Genomic DNA, 20,103 nt, shown 5'->3' with positions numbered 1-20,103 from the left:
AAATGACCCCAGTTTTTCTATATCATGTCAACTTTTTAAGGTACAGGATACCCTGCTTTTGACCCAAAATTCATACAAAATGTACATACAAAGGAAAATAAAAAATTACCTGAATATATTGCTTATTTAATTATTTTATTCATATAAAGGCTATATATTGTTACTGTAAGTCAAACTGTATAAGTAGTAAAGTTCTGCTACCAAACATAAATATTAAGGTATTTTATCTTTCCAGACGACAGGCTAGGAAATGCCAAAATGAGGTACTGAAAACAGTCTCCTTCAGTTGGCAAAGCTTTCACAAATTGCTTCATGAGACCCAGTTTTATGTGCAGAGGTGGGAATAGAATGTTCTTTCTGTCAGCAAGTGGCTCATGGAGAATGTTTGGACCACCAGGTTTGAGGTCAGATCTTGGAGGCCAATTCAACCCCACCGAATGCTTCTCACGAGCTCTGCTGTCCCACATACACAGAAAACAGGGATACTTGGTGTATCCTCATTGCTGACCAAGAAGGAAGCCGACCATTTTAACATCAACACAGATGATCCAATAGTGGTTGTGATATTGCAAGAGATCAACGACTGTCTTTATGTCTTCATATTCTTCACGAAAACAAACTGAATGGCCAATTGGGACTGCACCAAATAAGTTGCCATTGTGGAGGAGGACACACTTCAAGCTCCGCTTTGAGCTATCAACGAACAGTCGCCATTCAGTTGCGTTCTAGATTGGAATTCCCAATTCCTCCATTAAACCATGTGTGTTATGGCAATACACAAAGACACCGTCACTTTGAAAGTACTGCAGAAATGCACTTTCTCTTGATCAAAAGTAGGATACCTTCGCTCCTTTTTCAAGCAAGATTTTCTCATGCAGTCTTGATGCTTGGAGTTCTGAAGCCTTTTTGGATAGTCCCACATCTCGTGCCAAATCATTCAACTCATGCTGATCAAAGCCCTTATGAACTGAGTCATCTTCAATTTTAAAATCTTCACCATTTCTGTCACTTAGTTCTTCACCATACTCCTGTTTTTCAAAAGGGTAGTTCAGTGAAAACTGGCCCTGGTATTTCAGCTGAATGAGGCACTGGGTGTATAGCTGATGGTAGACTAGGATACTCTATTTTACATTTATTTTTCTTGTTATATCCTGACGTTTTCACTATACAAAAGTTAACAGTCACTTGAATGATCTCTGGGCACTCGCCAAACCATAGGTATACCAAATTGCAATTTATCACATGTTCCTTTCGTCCACATCTGTAAACTCTCAATACTGCTTGCACACCTTGTGAGGGGCCCAAGACTTATGTTGATCACCAAGTTTTACTTTAAAATATGCAAAATAGTCTTGCCTGACAAATGTGCTGATGTTTGTCCTGTGACTGGGAATGATGAAACTGCCACAGATAGAACAAAATGAATCAGGGTTGTTTAGGCACTTATGACGAGAAATAGCAGAGGCAGACATGATCTGAAGAAAAGGAAATAAGTATGTATGTAAATAAAAAAATAAATTCTGCTAACTCCTTGTATGCAGACAAGAACTTGGACTACACTTCGGAATACGATTCACCATATAGGGCGGCACACAACCTCTCACCACACTGTCTCATGTGTAACTGAATAGCCTAGACAAGTATGAACCTATCACTGGTCTCCAAAGTTGTCCCCCACCCCTCCCCACTCGAGGGAGGTTTGCTCTCAGCCAATAGGAGAGCACTAGTGCTTCCCTCGATCCAGGCTCGATCCAACCTAGAGTGGTTGCATTAAGATAAGCTGTACAGAAAAAACTTGATGTGATAGAAGAAAACTAACTGCAGTTTTGAAATCAGCATGCCTCTTTAAGTCTAAAATAGCTGAAAAATCGAACTCAACAGAAATTATGTTAAAAATTGTTCCCATGTTTTATATATATATAAATAATCCTCAACAAGGGTGCAACACCATTCAAAGAGGAAACGATAGTCTTTTCAACAAATGATGCTGGGAAAACTGGATATCCATATGCAAAAGAATTAAATTAGATCTTGCCTTACACAGTGTACAAAATCATCTCAAACTAGATAAAAAATCTAAACATAGGAAGTAAAATGAAGAACTCCCAAAATAAAATGTAAGGGAAGAGCTTTATTAGACTGGGCAATGATTTCTTGTATATGACACCAAAAGCAGAGGGAAAAAAGTTAAAACATAAACTGGACTACATCAAAATTTAAAGCAATGCATTAAAGAATAGAATCAACAGAATGAAAAGTGGGAGAAAATATTAGCAAATCATACATCAGGTAAAGGGTTAATATCTAGAATATACAAAGAACTCCTAGAATTCAACAACAAAAGAGTACAGACCCCTATTTTAAAATGGGCAAAGAACTTTAGTAGACATTTTTCCAAAGAAGATTTACAAATGGCCAACAAAAACATGATATGATGCTCACCAGCAGTAGATGGTTTATGCCGGAGGTTGGAGGGATAGGGTGATGGGGAGTTGTTTAATGGGTAGAAAGTTTCGATTTTGTAAGATGAACAAGGTTCCAGAGATTGATTGCATAAAAAGGTGAATATACTTAACATTATTGAACTATATACTTAAAAATGGTTAAGATGATAAATTTTACGTTATGTGTATTTTACCACAGTTATACAGTTACTAATACAAGTATCAGAAATTATTTCTTAAATGAATTATAGAGCTAAACGTAGCTAAAACTAATACTCTTATATGAAAACATAGGAATAAATGTCTATAAACTTGGATTAGGCAGTGATTTTCTTAGGTAACCAAAAGAAAAAGATAAATTGAATTCATGAACATTAAAATTTGTGCTTCAAAAGAGCATCAAGAAAGTAAAGACAAACCACAAATTGGGAGTGAACATTTACCATTCAGTTGTCTTTAAGGAACTTCTATACACAACATATAAAGAACTCTTACAACTCAACAATAAAAACAAGTTACTCAACTGAAAAATGGATAAAGGATTTGAATAGACAGTTCTCCAAAGATATACAAGTAGCCAATATGCACATGAAAACATGCTCAACATCATTAGGGAAATGCCAATTAAAACCCCAATTAGATACCACTTCAAACCTAGAAGAATGTCTATAATCAAATAGATGAACATCACAACTGTTGGTGGTGATGTGAACAAACTGAAATCCTCATATGTTGCTGGTGTAGCCACTGTGGAAAAGTCTGGCAGTTCATCAAAATGTTAAGTTCCATGACAGAATATTACCACTCTTAGGTATACAGTAAATCCTCAGTTAATGTCATTGATAGATTCTGGACTTTGAGTGAAACAACATATAATGAAACCCATTTTACCATAGGCTGATATAACAAGTTAAAATGTCTACAGCATCACATCAATGTTGTAACAAAACAACCCTGAACAAATAAGACATTCTAGAACCAGCTGTATACCCTATTATAACATTGGTCATAATTGTCCAAAAGTGCAAACAACCCAAAGTCCATCAACTGATGAATGGATAAATAAAATGTAGTCTACCTATACTATGGAATATTATTCTGCAGTAAAATGGAGTGAAGTACAGATAGATGCTACATGTGGATGAGTCTTTAAAACACTAAGTGAAAGAAGCCAGTCACAAAAGTCCACATATAATCCCATATAGGTGAATCTATAGACACAGAGTATGTTAATGGTGTCTGAGGGCTAGAGGAAAAGAGGGGAATGGGGAGTAACTAACTCCTTATGTGTATGGAGTTTCCTTCTGGGAAGATGAAAATGTTTTGGAATTAGTGGTAATGGTCACACAACTCTGACTAAAAAATTAAAAAACAAAACAACTGGATTGTGTACTTCAAGGGTCAATTTTATAGTATGTGAATTTCTCCAAATGAAGCTCTCAACAAGGCTGTTATTAAAAGTAAGACAGGATTCTATAACATAATTTTAGCAAGGTTCCTTATCAAAGTTATTTTTATACAAATATTATTGAAAAAAATCCATCATTTTTCCTTTCTCAGTGAAAGTAGTACACACAATAGACTCACCAGGATTCAGCAACAAGAGCTAGTGCTGTGTAGAATTCTCACAACTTTAGGTGAACATTTAAAAAAGAAATAAGCTACAGAATACCTTGACTGCTTTAACTCTGATAACCTATAGATGTTATGAAGAAGCTGTGGTTCTTCATTATTCTTCAAAAAAAATAAAGTTGAAAACTTATTTATATTCAGGTCTGTACTGTATTATGTGATCAGAATAAAATTACTGTGATTCTAAACTTTTCCAAGCATTCCATGTTTTTTATTCTTGCTTTCCATAGTGAATGCATCTATTTTTTTAGTTTGTGCTGAATGAATCCTCCTTTCTTTTGGGATGAGACCCATCGCTCAAACAGTGTGATTCTCATGGTAAGTAAGAGATCCAGGCCTGGCTGAGCTCCTGGCCCTATTCCTTTTTCCACAGGGACTGGTGTACTTCCAGGGCAGGTGATCCAGGGAAGACAATAGTTCTGTTGTAGAATCTGATGTGTGGCCCCTAGAAAAGGAGGTTATCTCTCTTTTTGAATTGTGGATCTTAAGGACATGACTTGTGGCTGAAACTGGTCTCTTTTCCATTATGAGAGAGGGGCAGCCTGAAAGTGAGTACAGGAAGCAAAAATGGTCAAGAGATGGAGGCAAATTGCTCCAGCAACAGAATCTGAGGCTTTGCATCCAGCTATGCCTAATGTATGATACTAAGGTTCTGAGGCTGTTACCTCAGTGAATCAGTGCAAATGAACCATTTCTTCTCCAAGAAATCAAACACTATTTTAGAACTAAATAGGACAGATTGAATAAAAGAAAAGCTTTATCCTAGACTTTCCCGATAGACATTTTCTCCCCAGGCTCCATGTTATTGATTTTAAAGTCCCATTATGGCCTTCATAATATTCACAAAGGGTGTATAAAGTGTGTTATTTGGTTGAGGAGTCAAATTTGAAAATAACAGTCTTTGTGCTTTAGAACAATTCTTAAAACATTTATTATGCTCCCTGCTCATAACTGGTCTGGTCAATTAAATTTTTTGTCTAAAAATAACTTAGAGCAAGAGAAGCATCTACTTTATACATATTCAAAACCAGAACTCATTCATTCACTCCAGTGTTCCATGGTCTGACCAAACAGGTGTAAGAAAAAAGTATGTTTCCTATTTTGGCTTCTGTGTTTCCATGACCAGAGGAAATCCTTTGTTGTTTTCATCTTGGTTTCAGCATAATACTTATCAATATCCTTTTCTTCCTCTGAATCTTGATCTGGCATCCAACTGAAAATAAACGTACAATTAAACGTTGTATGTCATAATTAAATACAACTTTGGTAAATGGTGTCAGTACAAGAAAGAAGTAAATCAGTTTCCAGCACAATCAAAAAGGCAATTGTCACTGCTCAATGTGGAGTGTGCCCACCCCAGGAGTGTTTATCTTGCCCCTCTCTTTGAAGTCCAAGGGCCCTGCTGCCTCTGTAACTTGCTTCCCGAGCCCATTTCTTCCACAGCTCACTTCTACCTCTGTGACTTTCTAAATAAACGTTCTCTTGTAGTCTAAGTCTTGGCCCTGAATTCTTTCTTAGCCAGAACTCAAGTACTGAGGTTGCTGAACTAAGATACAGTGTGACTCCATGGGTCTAACACCTGGTGCCATTTCACCACCAACAATACAATTAACTCGTTTTAAATGTACAATAGAGGTTTTTGCATATTCACCATCATCACAATCACCCCCAGTCCTTCCTCCTAATCCCCCTTCCCCCTGTCACCAGCACTAACCACAACCATTAATCCACCTTCCGTTTCTATAGATTTGTCTATTCTGGACATTTAATATAAATGCACATTTGCTAAAAAAGTTGAAAAACAAGTGAGCTAAGTGTTCACCTTAAGCCATTAGAAAAAGAACAAATTACACCTAGATAGTAGAAACAGAAAACAATTAGATTTTTTTTTTAATGGCAATTTTCAGAACTACTAAAAAACCCCACAAAGAACCCAAAATACTACAGATGGCATTAAAAACAAAATTTGCATTTACAGTCACAATAAGGATTTTCTTCTCAGGTAGAATACAAATTACATTTATCTTTTTCTCTCACAAATAACTTTCTAATTAAGTTTTGTTTGGTTTAATATTCAAATGTATTTGAAATCTTTAAATAGCAACTGAAAGCCCTGGTAGGTGTGGCTTAGTGTTTTGAGTGCAAGCCTGCCAACTCAAGGGTCACCAGCTTGGTTCCCAGTCAGGGCTTGTGCCTGGGTTATGGGCTAGGTCCCCAGTTGGGGGCGTGCAGGAGGCAACCAATGGATGTGTCTCTCGCACTTGGATGTTTCTCTTGTCTCTCCCTCCCTCCGCCTCTCTCTAAAAATAAATAAAATCTTAAAAATAAAAGCTAGCAACTGAGAAATGGTAAGTAACATATAACCATTTGGGGATTAAAAACTCTTAAATTATCTATTCATAGGATGATGGGATTAAGTTCACAGTACAGCCTCTTAAGGGAAGGGGAAGGGTGCTGGGTACAAGTCAGTATTAAGGTAAATTTGCACAGTTTTCAGTATTACTCCCTAGAAATTCTACAGGAAGGAATTATTTTAGAGATAGACACTATTAATTAGTCCAACACAGCAAATATGGGGCAGACAGCCATTCATCTGATCACCATATGAAGCCAAGAGCTATATTTTCAAAAAATTAATAATTTTCAAACATGGGAATCTAGCAGGATGATGAGATATTTAGTGCTCTGAGGGACCAGATTATTCAAACTTCCCATATGACCTTCGTTCTCAGTTATATACACTTATTGTTTGAAATAGTAATTAAAATTACCAGCACAATTTAAATTATGTTTCAGGTTTTTGTCAAGCATGTATAATTGAAGTTGTATTAGTAAATATGATATTAGTATTTTCTTAGAGCACTAATAGCGAATCACTTTTATATTATAGTTGCCAAGACTTAATTTTCATACCTTAAAAAATTCATGAGGTCAGCATCTGTGGTTAGTGGCAGAGTGAGAGTGCAGTCACTATGGGCTTTCATGAATGCTAATTCTGGAGTTAACTCTGGAGTCCCGAATAATGTCACTGCAACCTATTTACAAGTCGTCGGTCGTCGGCAGCCGTCCGTCTCGAGAGACGATGGTGTAGCTTCTTAAGAGTCTATCTGCACCGCCGAGAATGGCTGTGCAGTCCGACTCGGGAGTGACACGGTATCTGTCTTCTCCCGTGTTGAATCGACATCTTGCGATGACGCTGGAGTGTCCTCTCCAGTGAAGCTGAAGCTACAGAGCCTGGGCAGGGTGATATGGAGGGTCTGCTGTTGCCCATGCAGCAGACCCCCCCTCTCTTCGCAGCTGAAGTGTCCAAGGGAAAGACGGAGTCAATACAGCTTGGCTTCAGGTGCGCCGCAGGAGTTGCCGGTATTGACTACAACGTCAAACCGCCTTAGGGACTCCGGCTCCGGATTTTCTGTCGGGGTTTACTCCCTTAGCCTTTCCCCTGAAGAGGTATGCCGCAAGGCAGCGGAGGTTTTTTGGAGTCAGAGTTTTCCTTCTCTGATGTGCCCTGACTGGAAGATCGAACCAGCGACACTTAGCTCGCAGGCCGACGCTCAATCCACTGAGCCAAACCAGCCAGGGGGTATTTACAAGTACTAAGTCACATATTTAATTCCACATAGCTAATTTTTAGTGTAAGCTTTAAAAAATCTTTTCTTACCATTGATCTTTTACATTCAAAAAATGAATATTTCAAAGCTTTGCAGTTTCCTTCCTTCAAACATTGCCGAGGGGATTTTCCTTCCTACGACACATAAAACAATATAAATACCTAGAAATTTTCTAACAGACTACAAAATAAATACCCTTCTGAAAAGTTCTTTTTAAAAAAAGCAAAAGAAGAAAACAGTAAATTATTTAAGAAATAGTTCGTAATTCATTTTGATTATTGGTGCTTAAGAAGAAAAGGGCAGAATGAAAAAATGTGTAAACTAATTCTGGGCACTTTAAGTTTTTGTGTTCTCGAAAACACTTTTTTCCACAGGCTATTTTTCTTTAAACATATATATAAAAATCTAGAAACTGGTATCCCCAGCTTCTTATGGGTAAGAAAGGGAAAGAATAAAGGTAAAAGTAGTAATCATTTCTTTAAAACGTTTACACCTGAGAACTAAAGAGGGAAGAAAGTAGTGTGTATGACAGAGAGAGAGGTGGGGGGGGAGTGAAGGAACTCATGCACATGCGCGATCAGGCATGTGAATGGGAGGGCTTGTTCTGGAAGGTAATATCAAGTGGCTTTAAAGTCTCCACATATCTTTTTAATGCAAGCATTTTACCTCCAACACATCTCTGCATTTTCCCACCTCCTGGCCCCCACAGTCAAGTTCTCTATTCTGAGAAGTTCGACTGAGTAAGAACTGAAAGAGGAAAGGAAATATGAGCAGAACTGACATATACTTGTGAGAGAAGATCTGCCTGAGCCTGATGTAAAATTAACTCATCTTTAAGCAGTGAAAATCAAAAGCAGGTTACAAAGGAAACTGCATTGGACCATCATTCCCTTTTTGCCTTCAAGGCAGGATGCTGTTACAAGAATGTTCACAGGGGACATGCTTACTTCTGACTCTTAATAAGACTTTTTTTTTAAAATCTATAACTATTAAAAATCTGACTTGACTGTAACAACTGCAAAACTAGGTAAAAGCTAAAACTCAGTAGTATTTTCCTTTTAAGGTAATATGGAATAAAAACCCTACTACCTTTGCATTATCTTAAAATATCTTAAACAAATCTATAAATTAAACTTAACACAAGGGTACTTAAATATACTGGACACACAGATGCAGCCACAGAAGGTTATTTCACAATTCAAAAAGGCAAGATTAAAATTTAATTGCAAGGAAATTTCACCTTTTGAATACTTAAAAATAAATCCTTACCCAAGAATTTTTAAAATTTATTTTAAGAGAAAGAGGAAGATGGGGGGTGGGTGGGTACAACAATGTGAGAGAGAAATGTTGATTGATCAGTAGCCTCCCATATGCACCCCAACCGGGTATTGAACTAGCAACCTAGGTATGTGCCTTGACCTGGAATCGAACCCACAACTCCGTGGTGTACAGAACAACGTTCACAACAACCGAACGACCTGGCCAAGGAAAAATTTCTCTTTGAATGCCCTACCTACTAATTTGTCTAGTAATTAAACCCTCACAAGGACTAATTTACTTTAAAAAAAAATCAAGGCTGCTAAGAGACTTCTACCAAGATGGAGGCCTAGACAGACATGCTGTGTCTCCCTTCACAACTAAGAAGGAATACAACTACCTCAAAACTAGAGACAACCAGAAGTTCCAGAAAATTGAGCTGCATGGAAGTCCAAAAAACAAAGATATAAAGAAGAAATACTCATCCAGACAGGTAGGAGGAGTGAAGCCACTGTGGAGAGGACACGGTGTGGAGGTGGTTGAAGCAGGCCAGTGGAAAATGCAGTCACACATTTAAAAAAGTTAGGAGGGACACCTAGGGAGCATTCCCAGCCCCAGACCAGGCCACGCAGGTCATGGTCCCAGCGCCGAGGAAAATAGAACTTCATTGCTTCTGACTGTGTAAACCAGTGGGGATTGGGGCGGACCTGCTGGTCTCTCAGCAGAGTCCGTTTGTTTAAAGGGCCCCCATGGTCCTAGAACGTCCACAGAACCACCCACTCTGGGAATGACGGCCAGGGCAACAGCTGGAAAGGCGGCAGTCCCATACAAAATGGGAGCAGTGCCTGGAAAAGGGGCGAATGCTGAGCAAGTGACATTGCTCCCTCTCAGACCCCTCCCCCACATACAGCGCCACAACGTGGTGAAAAATGTCGCCCTGTACTGACAAGAAAACCTAAGGCTCCACCCCTTACAACCTAAGAGGAGCGACAGCTCTACCTAAGACACAGAGGCAAACAAACACAGGAGCCTGTTAAGATGAGGAGACAGAGAAGTATGGCCCAAAAGGGGGAATGGATCAAGGTTCCAGTAGGAGAACTAAGTGATGACGAGATAGCCAACTTAACAAATGAGGAGATAGCTAACTTAACAGATGCAGAGGTCTAAACACTGGTGATAAAGATGCTCACAGACTTGACAAATACGCTTAACTATGACAAATGCATAAGGGAAGAAGTGAAGGCTATGCTAAGTGAAATGAAGGAAAACCCACACAAAACCAATGGTGAAGGGAAGAAAACCGGGGTTCAAATCAATGATTTGGAACATAAGGAGGAAAACAACAGTCAACCAGTACAAAATGAGTAAATAAGAATTGAAAAGAATGAGGAGAGGCTTAGGAACCTCTGGGACAACTTTAAACGAGCCAACATCCAAACCATAGGGGTGCCAGGAGAAGATGAGCAAAAAATTGAAAACTTATGTGAGAAAATAATGAAGGAAAACTCCCCATATTTGGCAAAGGAAATAGACATATATGTCCAGGAAGTGCAGAGAGTCCCAAAGAAGCTAGACCCAAAAAAGACCACACCAAGACATATCATAATTAAAACACCAAAGGTTAAAGATAAAGAGAGAATCTTAAAAGTAGCAAGAGAAAAGCAGAGAGTAACCTACAAAGGGGTGCCTATAAGACTATCAGCTGATTTCTCAAAAGAAACTTTGCAGGCAAGAAGGGACTGGCAAGAAGTATTCAAGGTGATGAAAAGCAAGGACCTACAACCAAGATTACTCTATCCAGCAAAGCAATCATTTAGAATGGAAGGGCAGATAAAGTGCTTCCCAGACAAGGTAAAGCTAAAAGAATTCATTATCACCAAGCCATTATTATATGAAATGTAAAAGGGACTTATTTAAAAAAAAGAAGATCAAAACTATGAACACTAAAATGACAACAAACTCACAACTATCAACAACTGAATCTAAAAAATAAGAACAAAATCCAACTAAGCAAACCAGAATAGGAACAGAATCATAGGTATGGGGATCATTTGGAGGGTTATCAGCTGGGAGGGGGAAGGGGGATAAATGGGGAAATGGTGCAGGGATTAAGAAACCTAATTGGTTGGTACAAAATAGACAGGGGGAAGCCAAAGAATGTATAAGCACGACCCATGGACATGAATTAAGGGGCATGGGGGTACTGGGCAGAGGAGATCAAGGGGGAAAAAATTGAAACTACTGTAACACATAATCAATAAAATACACTTAAAAAAAAAAAAAGTGGCTTCTACAGGGTTCAGTTTCTTTCCTGATAATGAAAATGTTCCAAAATTAGATCATGGTGAAGGCTGCACTTCTCTGTGAATATACTAAAAGCCACTCCATTACACATTTTTGAAGGATAAATGTTATGTGAATTACATCTCTATAAAGCTGTTATTTTTTAAAAAAATCAGTTTAATGAGAAGTTAAAAAATGACCACTTAGGACACGTTAGGAAGATCCAATCGGGATGGTGGCATAGGCAGATGTGGCTTGCCTCTTCACACAACACACCAAAATTACAACTAAAATATAGAACAGCCATCAACTAGAACTGCCGGAAATCAAGCTGAATGGAAGTCTGACAACTACGGAATTAAAGAAACCACATCCATTGAGATGGGTAGGGGGACACAGACATGGAACGGGCTGGTCTCTCACCCATGTATGGTGGATAAAAATTTGGGAGGGGTATCTCAGGTGCAAGGAGTCCCAGCCCCACACCAAGATCCTCAACCCAGGGTTCCAGTGCCAGGAAGGTAAGTCCCCACAATTTCTGCTGTAAAAACCAGCAGGGATCGAGCCAGTGGAAGAAACTGCTGGACCAAGCAGTTCATCTTAAACAACCCACAGACGGACTCGCCTACTCAGACTCACTCCCTCTGAGCTCCAGCACCAGGGGAGCACATTGAAAGGCACCAGTGGTACACAGGGAGGGACTGAAGTGTCTGGCATCAAGGCCAGCAGAGGCCTTTGTCTCCTCTAAACCCTCACCTTGAGAGAGCTGGCAAGCTGGTGCCCTATCTGAAACTCCGTCAACCTTCTTAACACTGTTTGATCCGCCTTGGAGATCCCCGAGACCCTGCCCCACCCAATTTACAGGCCCACCCAAGCTGCTTTTCCATATGAATGGCTGGTCTTGGCTTGTGCTTCACAACTTCCTAAATCCTGTCAAACAAGCAACAGCTGGCCTCAGTGAGCTCTAGGCCCCACACTAGCAGCAACCAGGCTAGATTCACAGCTTGGCTTTGCCTGGGAATCCCCAAGCCCAGCACAAGTAGCAGCCATCTCAGATTGCTTATAGCTCAGGCAGGGGGCCCTGGGCAGAACACAGCTGGGGGCTGACCTTAGGCTGCAACATCTGGGAAACCCCAGGGCCAGTGCGCCCAGTGGACAACTACAGACTATGTCGGAGTGCCACTGTAACAGAGTGGGGGTCCCCCCAAATCGCCAGAGTCTCCAAGTTGGGGGTGGGGAGAAAAGAACAGCTTTTAAGATGTCTTTGCATAACTATGGTTGGTAGCTAGTGTCTTAGTTATGCAAATAGCTTTGGTTCTCCCAAGGCCCCAAGGAAATGGGAGGGGTTTTGACTATGGACTGGTGAAAAAAGAGCATACAGAGCCTGTGCAAGGTTCTGTGAATGGTCAGAACCAGTTACCAAGCCCACTGCATCACAGGCCATGGTCAGGGATTTAAAAAATAAGGCAGCAGGCATTTTGGTGAGGAGAATACCATGTGGTTTTGAAAGCGCAAAGAGAGAATCATGCGTGATCCAGTGCAACACGGCACATGTTTTCCTGGACTGTTATACGGAGGCTGATGACATCGTACCCCAGATCCTGAAGAAGACAGCTGACAGATTAGGGATGGGGGACTTCTGGGCACGTTTTTGGCTTCTAGCCTTTGGGGAGCAAGGGAAGTACTGGGTCCCGTGGAAGAACAGGGCTCTGAGCTGAAGTGCTCACTGCCCTCCCCAGGTTGGAATACTGTAAATAAAGACCTGTTTTCCTCAACACTAGTTGTTGGGTTTTACACCAAAGTACCACATGAAAGAACCCCCTTTTGTTTTGTAACACCACCACCCTGCCCCTGCAGAGCTGGTCCTCCACAGAGGGCAGAGGTGGTGGTCAGTGGTTACAGCCAGTCCTTGCGGCTGACAGGCCTGGGTAAATCCCTCCCATTGCTCTGCCAACAGCAATGAAGGAGTGTGTACTCAGCTCACACAATGGGCACACCTCGAGTACCCAGCTTGGGTGATAGGGGAGGCTGTGCCATTGGACCCTACAGGATCCCTATTACATTAGGCCACGCTACCAAGACAGGGAGTCATAGCAGCTCTACCTAATACATAGAAACAAACACAGGGAGGCTGCCAAATTGAGGAGGCAAAGAAATATGGCCCAAATGAACGAACAGAACAAAACCCCAGAAAAAGAGCTAAATTAAATGGAGATAACCAACCTAACAGATGTAGAGTTCAAAACGCTGTTGACCAGGATGCTCAAGAAATGATTGAATATGGCCACAAATAAAGGAAGAAGTGAAGATTATGCAAAGTGAAATAAAGAAAAATATGCAGGGAACCAACAGTGATGGGAAGAAAGCTGGGGTTGAAATCAATGATTTGAAACACAAGTAAGAAAGAAGCATTCACCTGGAACAGGAAGAAGAAACAAGAATTGAAAAAAAAAAAAGAATGAGAGGAGGATTAGGAACCTCTGGGACAACTTTAAACGTTCCAACATCCAAATCCCAGGGGTGTCAGAAGGGGAAGAGGAAGAGCAAGAAATTGAAAATTTATTGAAAAAAAAAAATGAAAGAAAACTTTCCTAATTTGGCAAAGGAAACAGACACACAAGTCCATGAAGCACACAGTCCCAAACAACTTGGACCCAAAGAGGACCACACAAAGACACATCATAATTAAAATGCTAAAGGTTAAAAATAAAGAGAGAATCTTAAAAGCAGCAAGAGGAAAGAAGACAGCTACCTTCGAAGGAGTTCCCATAAGACTATCAGCTGATTTCTCCAAAGAAACCTTGCAGGCAAGAAGGGACTGGCAAGAGTATTCAACGTGATGAAAAGTAAGGACCTACAACCAAGATTACACTATCCAGCAAAGCTATCATTTAGAATGCAAGGGCAGATAAAGTGCTTCCCAGACAAGGTAAAGCTAAAGGAGTTAATCATCACCAAGCCATTATTATATGAAATGTTAAAGGGACTTAAGAAAAAGAAGATCAAAACTATGAACATTAAAACGACAAATTACAACTATCAACAACTGAATCTAAAAAACAAAAACAGAAACAGACTAAGCAAACAACCAGAACATAAACAGAATCATAGGTATGGGGATCATTTTGAGGGTTATTGACTGGGAGGGGGAAAGAGGAGAAAGGGGGGAAAAGATGGAAATGTTGCAGGTATCAAGAATCATAACTGGTAGGAACAAAACAGACAGGGGGGTGGCAAGAATTGGAAATGGAGAAGCCAAGGAACTTATATGCATGACCCATGGACATGAACTGAAGGGAGTGGATTGTTGGAGTGGGGGGGGGGGGCGAAGGGAAAAAACTGGGACAACCACAACAGCATAATCAATAAAATATACTTATAAAGATAACTAGGTACTAGATATTCCTGCTTACACAGGCTTTTCATACAAGGTAGGAAAGGTGTACACTTGCAACAGTTAATTGGCAGTGTAAACACATCACAAAGCTGGGGTTAGTGCCTGTCACAGGGGTAACAAGGAAAGGTGTTAAAGGGGTTCAGTTTCCCAGAAATATAAATATATAAAACAACATCTGGAAAAAGGAGACTGAACTTGATTATTTTGAATTACTTGAAATTTAATGACATCAAGCTATGATTTGCAATTCATGAGGAAAATAAAAATCTAACATTTGACTATTAAAGAAATTTTAATAAAAGTAAAACATATACTGCTTATAAACATCAGCCTTATGCAGTTTTTGACAATATACAGGATGATCTTCCTACCTAAAATGCGTTCCAATGCAAAATGAGTCAAGCAATTTTGAAGATAAAAATGACCGTTTAGTGTTACTTTTAAAGCTTAAAACATCAGAATTAGGTGCCCTAAAATCAGAACATGTTTAGTTTTATTACTAAACATTTTAGATAGATGTTAATAGAGATAAGGTGGAGTACTACTTAAATAAAAACATCTGGTGTGTTCATGCACTGAGAGAAACTTACCCAAATTTCACCTGCTCTGCATCAGAGATTTCCCCTCAAGCAGATTCTGACACCCCAATCCCACCACTGCAACCATTCCACAAAACCACCAGAGAAGATAGGATTTTGTCTTGAATCTGCAAAACCCAATGTTTTGCCTCTCAGTACTGCCCTTTTATACTCCAGTTGAAGTCACATTTCAGGATGTATTTACCACAAACTGTAAATGCGCTTCCCTTTAAGGGGATGTTGATAAACATTAGGCTCTCATATCACTGGGGGAAAGCAAAGTCTGAGCCATGTGTCTTGGTCATTACCTCTGCCTATTGCTTTCTAACTTTCCAGATGCAGTTTCTACACAGGGGAGAATGTGTTCCATTCATCTGTGTGTCCCCTGAATTAGAGCTTGGCACTCAAATGTTTGCTAAATAAACAGTTCAATCATTCAGTTTCTTTCCTCAGTCTATGTACTTTATTGCCTTGATCGCTCATCTCCAGGGCCTTCATGACACTGGATGTCAGGATAAAATCCAAACTCCTCACTCGGACATGCAAGGGCCTTCATAGCCAGCAACCTGCTTCTCAAGCCTTCTGTCACATTCCCCATCCTTCAGGCCCAACAGGCACTAGCTCCCTCCAGCCTTCCCACACCTTCTTGACTCTGCACAGGCTGTTCTTCCAGATTCGCCCCATGACCACCACAGCCCCCACTCCTGTACTTAGTAACTACTACTCAACCTTCAAGTCTCAAATCAAATGGCACCTTCTCTGTGAGAAATCTCCAAATTCTCTGGTAAAATGAGGTGCTCTCCACTGAGCTCCCAAGGCATTTTGCTCCTAAATCTACTCATTAAACAAATGCTTACTGAATGCTTGAACAGCCCTTATCGCAGGAATTTAGCCCCTTACATGTCTGTTCTTCCCATTAAAGCAAGCTTGTATGGGTGGTGTCTGTAATGGGTTCCTGTGTGTGTCTAGTACTTGGTATCATGCCTGCCACTTAACGGGTATTTATTCGGAGCTGGCTGAAAAATTGTACCGAAGCAGCAGCAGTCTGGAAACAGGCCAGGACAGGGGAGTCTGAAGACATGACACTTCAGTTTCCTTACTTGTCCATGAGAGCTGGACTACATAATCTCTAAAATTCATAACTCAGAAGTTTCAGACACTGGGAGGCCAGTCTTGATGACTGCTAATATCAGTGAACCAAATATAAATCATGAACCAGCGGAAACACCGATATGGCCTTATGGTTCTGTCCAATTTGGGTTATCTTTTCTTTGAAATAACAGCAACTTTCTGAAATTGTATACCCAATTGCACACAACTGATTGCCCTCTGTAACTGGAAAAGGCACTCAGAACCTAGCACAGTGGCAGCATTCGAAAAAAATGTTTAACTGAAATGCTTTAATTGTCACAAAAATCCAACCGGGTGGTATCTTTATGTCCAATTTAAAACCTGAGGGAACTGAGGTTCCAACAGAGGATACAGCCAAGTGTACGAAGTCGGATTTGTAATCGGCACCCAGCACTAATAACTCTGGGTCACGTGCCCTCACTGCCTCCGCAGGCGGCCTGGGACTCCTACGCCCGCCCCGCCTCCCCGTTCCAGCGTTGGTTGCCGCCAGCTGAGCTACCTGGAGCACACAGTCGGACTGCAACAGACATGCGCCCAGGTCCTCCTTCACGCCGGCGCACGCACCGCCCTCCGGCTTGTCCTCGTAATACCGAGGCATGGCTGCACCTCCAGCCCGCCGCGGCCTCGACTGCCTCGGTCCCGAAACGGCCTGGACCAGTATGTGCAAGAGCGACACCCACTACGGAAGGAACAGGAAGCCGGCAGCAACAACTTCCGGCGAGCTCGCAAGAGCTGCCAGGAGAGGCCGCGCACGGCGGAAGTAGGCGCAGGTCACGTGCGCGCTCCCGAGGCCGTCTACGTTGCGGGAAGGGAAGTTAGCGCGGCAGCTAGTCCGAGGTGGCGGGCTAGTTTGGAGCCGGTGGAGGCTTCTGCGGCGCTCCAGGTGAGTCCTGAGGAGCGCTCCGTCGGGGCGCGGCTTGGGCTCTCCCGGTGCCGTGTTCTGCGGCCACTGGCGGCCCGATGTCCCTGGCCCTGGAGTGACGTTCACGGGGCCTGCTGCTCGGCCTGCGGTGGGGTGGCGGGATAAAATCTGGGACGCTCAGCTACAGTCAAATTTCAGATAAAATAAACAACGAAAAATTTTTAGTATGAGAAAGCCCCGCGCAGTGTTTCGGACATACTTATACTAACAAGAATTCCTGTATCGAATTCCAATGTAAGTGGGCGATTTTATTTGTTACAACTGGCAGCCCTACCCTGGCGGGGCTGGGGGAACGGCCCTTGTCCGCAGGTTGGGGGCGGACATGGAGACTGGGCTGCCGCGCCGTGGGGGCCGGACCGTGACTGACTGCACTCACCTCGCTTCCGTGGTTAGACCGGTCTCGCACAGTGACGTTCCTGTGTTAAACTATTCATGGAGTAAAATACTGGTTTTAGTTCTGCTTTATTTTTGTAACGCCTTCTAGTGAACGAGTTGCCTGATGGTAATGCTTTGAAGGACCACGGGTGTGATCAGACCATTTACTTTATCTGGTTGGTAATGTCATTTAGTTTTTAATTGGCCTAAACAAAGGCTTTCTCTTAAACTTGGTGCTTAAGAGCACGGGATTTTGAGCCAAAATTTGAATCAGAATCTCAATCTCTCTCTCCCTTCCTTTCCTTCTCTCTCCGTGTCTCTGTCTCTTTCCCTGTAGCTGCTACTACCTGGGCGGTCTATTTTGAGGATTGAGGGCGGTGAGGGGTGGGAAACGCCAGGCCCCTGTATGAGCGTTACTGTGTTCAGAAGGGTGTGGGGCTACCCTTGGCTGAAATGAATTAGGCAGCCCTCGAACCCCAACTGAGCCTCAAAAACAGCTCCACTTGCTTTGGCCACTGACTTTTCTCAAGGATTGGAGCAGAAATGTCAAGTGACCTTCCTCCCACGTGACTCAGAAGACCAGTGCTAGTAGCCAACACTTTCTTCAGATTACTAGTAAAAGATTTTTCCCCCCATAGGAAGATGTTACCAAGTACTTCAGTAAATTCCCCAGGGCAGGGGAACGGAGCGTTGAATTCCAGAGATGCAGCAAGACACACAGCAGGAGCAAAGCGCTACAAATACTTGAGAAGGCTTTTTCGTTTTCGGCAAATGGATTTTGAGTTTGCTGCATGGCAGATGCTCTACCTGTTCACTTCCCCGCAGAAGGTTTATAGAAACTTCCATTATCGAAAGCAGACAAAGGATCAGTGGGCCAGAGATGACCCAGCTTTCTTGGTCCTGTTAAGTATCTGGCTGTGTGGTAAGTGCTAGTTTATCTTCAGTACAGTTGAAAAACAAATTGAGTGTTTGATTGGAATTGTCATTTGGAGACTCTTGCTATAAACTGTCGTGGGTCAGAATTTAGGGATATTTAAAGCTCCTTTCTCTTTTCTGAAACCTCTGAAATCTTACAGGAAAGAAGTCTGTATTCTCCCTGGTTCTAAAGGGTCCAAGCAGATGCCAGAGTAAATTGTTACCTCAAAACTATAAAAAGTAGAGGGACAGAGTCACTCTGTGTCTTTTAATTACTGTGATAAATACACCGATACCCAAATGCAAACTTACTGTGAAACGGAATATCAAGATTGGAAATTGCTTTTCATAATTAGGGAAACCCAGAGGGAGAGTTCTAAAAGTACAGTACTGATATGAACTTGAGAAAGTACTTTTAAGTTCTCCAGTAGTGTAGCGAAAGGATCCTATAAGCCTTTAAGGTGACGAAGTGTGTGGATTTTTCTCACCTTTAACTTATCTTAAACATATGAGTGTCTTTTCAGTACTGATGATGTTCCAAAAGCTGGGCTTCCTTGGTAAACTTGAGATAGTTAAGTGGCCCTTCTGCGTTCTTAATCACATAGAACACATCTTGGGGGTTTTGTTTACATGTCTGTCTCCCCCACTGGACCGTGTGCATCTGGCTGGAGGGTAGGGGCTGTGTGCCCTGTATTCCCAGAACCTTGCAAACTGCCTGCATCAAACTTTTGTAAATCTTTCTTTCAGTGTCCACTGTAGGATTTGGCTTTGTGCTGGACATGGGATTTTTAAAGATGATAAAGCTTCTCCTTTGGGTTGTATTCATAGATTGCGTGGGCGTCGGTCTTCTCATCTCAACTCTAATGTGGTGAGTACTGTACATTTGGTTCTTCTCATACTATTGTAGAGCCTCCATTGCTTCCTTCACAGATAGAGTAGCTGATGGAAATTGAATCAAGATAGGGGAACTGAAAGCATCGTTTGACTGTCTAGATTAGTATAACTTGCCCTCTTGTGTCAGAAAGTACTCCAAGGTATGGTCTATATTGTCAAAGTGCATGCAGCAATTAAGTGAATTCAAATAATGATTATATCATACTGACAAAATCCCTGATTTAGCAAAAATATTATACAGTTAGCCAATTCTGCTTAAGTTGTCTGGATGCTGGCTCATTTTTCTGCTGCCTTTGTCAGTGGGTCACAACTAAATGTATAAGATCTAGAAGGTTATTTCATGGAATCTTTTTCTGAGTTTTTGGTGTTAGATGTAGCACATTTGAAAAGATTTTTTTCATTAAACTTTTGGTGTCTTCCTGCTGAGGGAAACACACACGCACATACATAGAGGTTTTATTGAAAGGATTCTCAGTCTGACTTTGTCTAGGTTTAGAGTAACAACAGCAGTGTACTGAGTACAAATCTGGTCTTTGGTTTTTCATTTTTCTCTAGATACAGGGCTCCTGTGTGGTTGGCATGCTGAATGAAGGGAATGAATGTGGTGGGAACGTGCATTCCTTTCATTCGGAAGGGAAGATGGCCAGTGATTGAGAAGGGCTTG

General features: G+C 41.4%; 2 protein-coding genes across 5 annotated transcripts in view; one reads left to right on the top strand and one right to left on the bottom strand.

Annotated features, from left to right (window-relative positions):
• Positions 1–2,128: 2,128 nt before the first annotated feature.
• COA5 (cytochrome c oxidase assembly factor 5) lies at positions 2,129–17,045 on the bottom strand. 3 transcript variants are annotated; one of them, XM_090281754.1, is made up of 5 exons: positions 16,833–17,045; positions 8,354–8,434; positions 7,738–7,821; positions 6,990–7,111; positions 2,129–5,289 (listed from the first exon to the last, which is right to left on the bottom strand). In XM_090281754.1, the coding sequence occupies exons 1-5, from the start codon at positions 16,929–16,931 to the stop codon at positions 5,115–5,117; spliced, it is 561 nt and encodes a 186-aa protein (XP_090137880.1). In that variant the 5' UTR covers positions 16,932–17,045; the 3' UTR covers positions 2,129–5,114. The 3 variants fall into 3 exon arrangements, with proteins under 3 accessions (XP_090137880.1, XP_090137881.1, XP_090137882.1); XM_090281755.1 differs by lacking the exon at positions 6,990–7,111 and having other exon boundaries at positions 16,833–17,041; XM_090281756.1 differs by lacking the exons at positions 6,990–7,111; positions 8,354–8,434 and having other exon boundaries at positions 16,833–17,033.
• A 113-nt stretch (positions 17,046–17,158) lies between these two features.
• Positions 17,159–20,103, top strand: part of UNC50 (unc-50 inner nuclear membrane RNA binding protein) — a 30,214-nt gene continuing 27,269 nt past the window's right edge. For both annotated transcript variants that reach the window (XM_090281753.1, XM_090281752.1), the window contains exons 1-3: positions 17,159–17,216; positions 18,269–18,552; positions 19,293–19,413. In XM_090281753.1, the coding sequence (XP_090137879.1) occupies positions 18,273–18,552; positions 19,293–19,413 (401 nt within the window). In that variant the 5' untranslated portion in view covers positions 17,159–17,216; positions 18,269–18,272. The remainder of the gene's footprint in view (positions 17,217–18,268; positions 18,553–19,292; positions 19,414–20,103) is intronic.

The sequence above is a fragment of the Furipterus horrens genome, unplaced genomic scaffold (assembly GCF_987537825.1).
Source record: "Furipterus horrens unplaced genomic scaffold, mFurHor1.1.pri manual_scaffold_6, whole genome shotgun sequence".
Taxonomy (NCBI): Eukaryota; Metazoa; Chordata; class Mammalia; order Chiroptera; family Furipteridae; genus Furipterus; species Furipterus horrens.
This window is presented reverse-complemented; position numbering and strand designations above follow the sequence as displayed.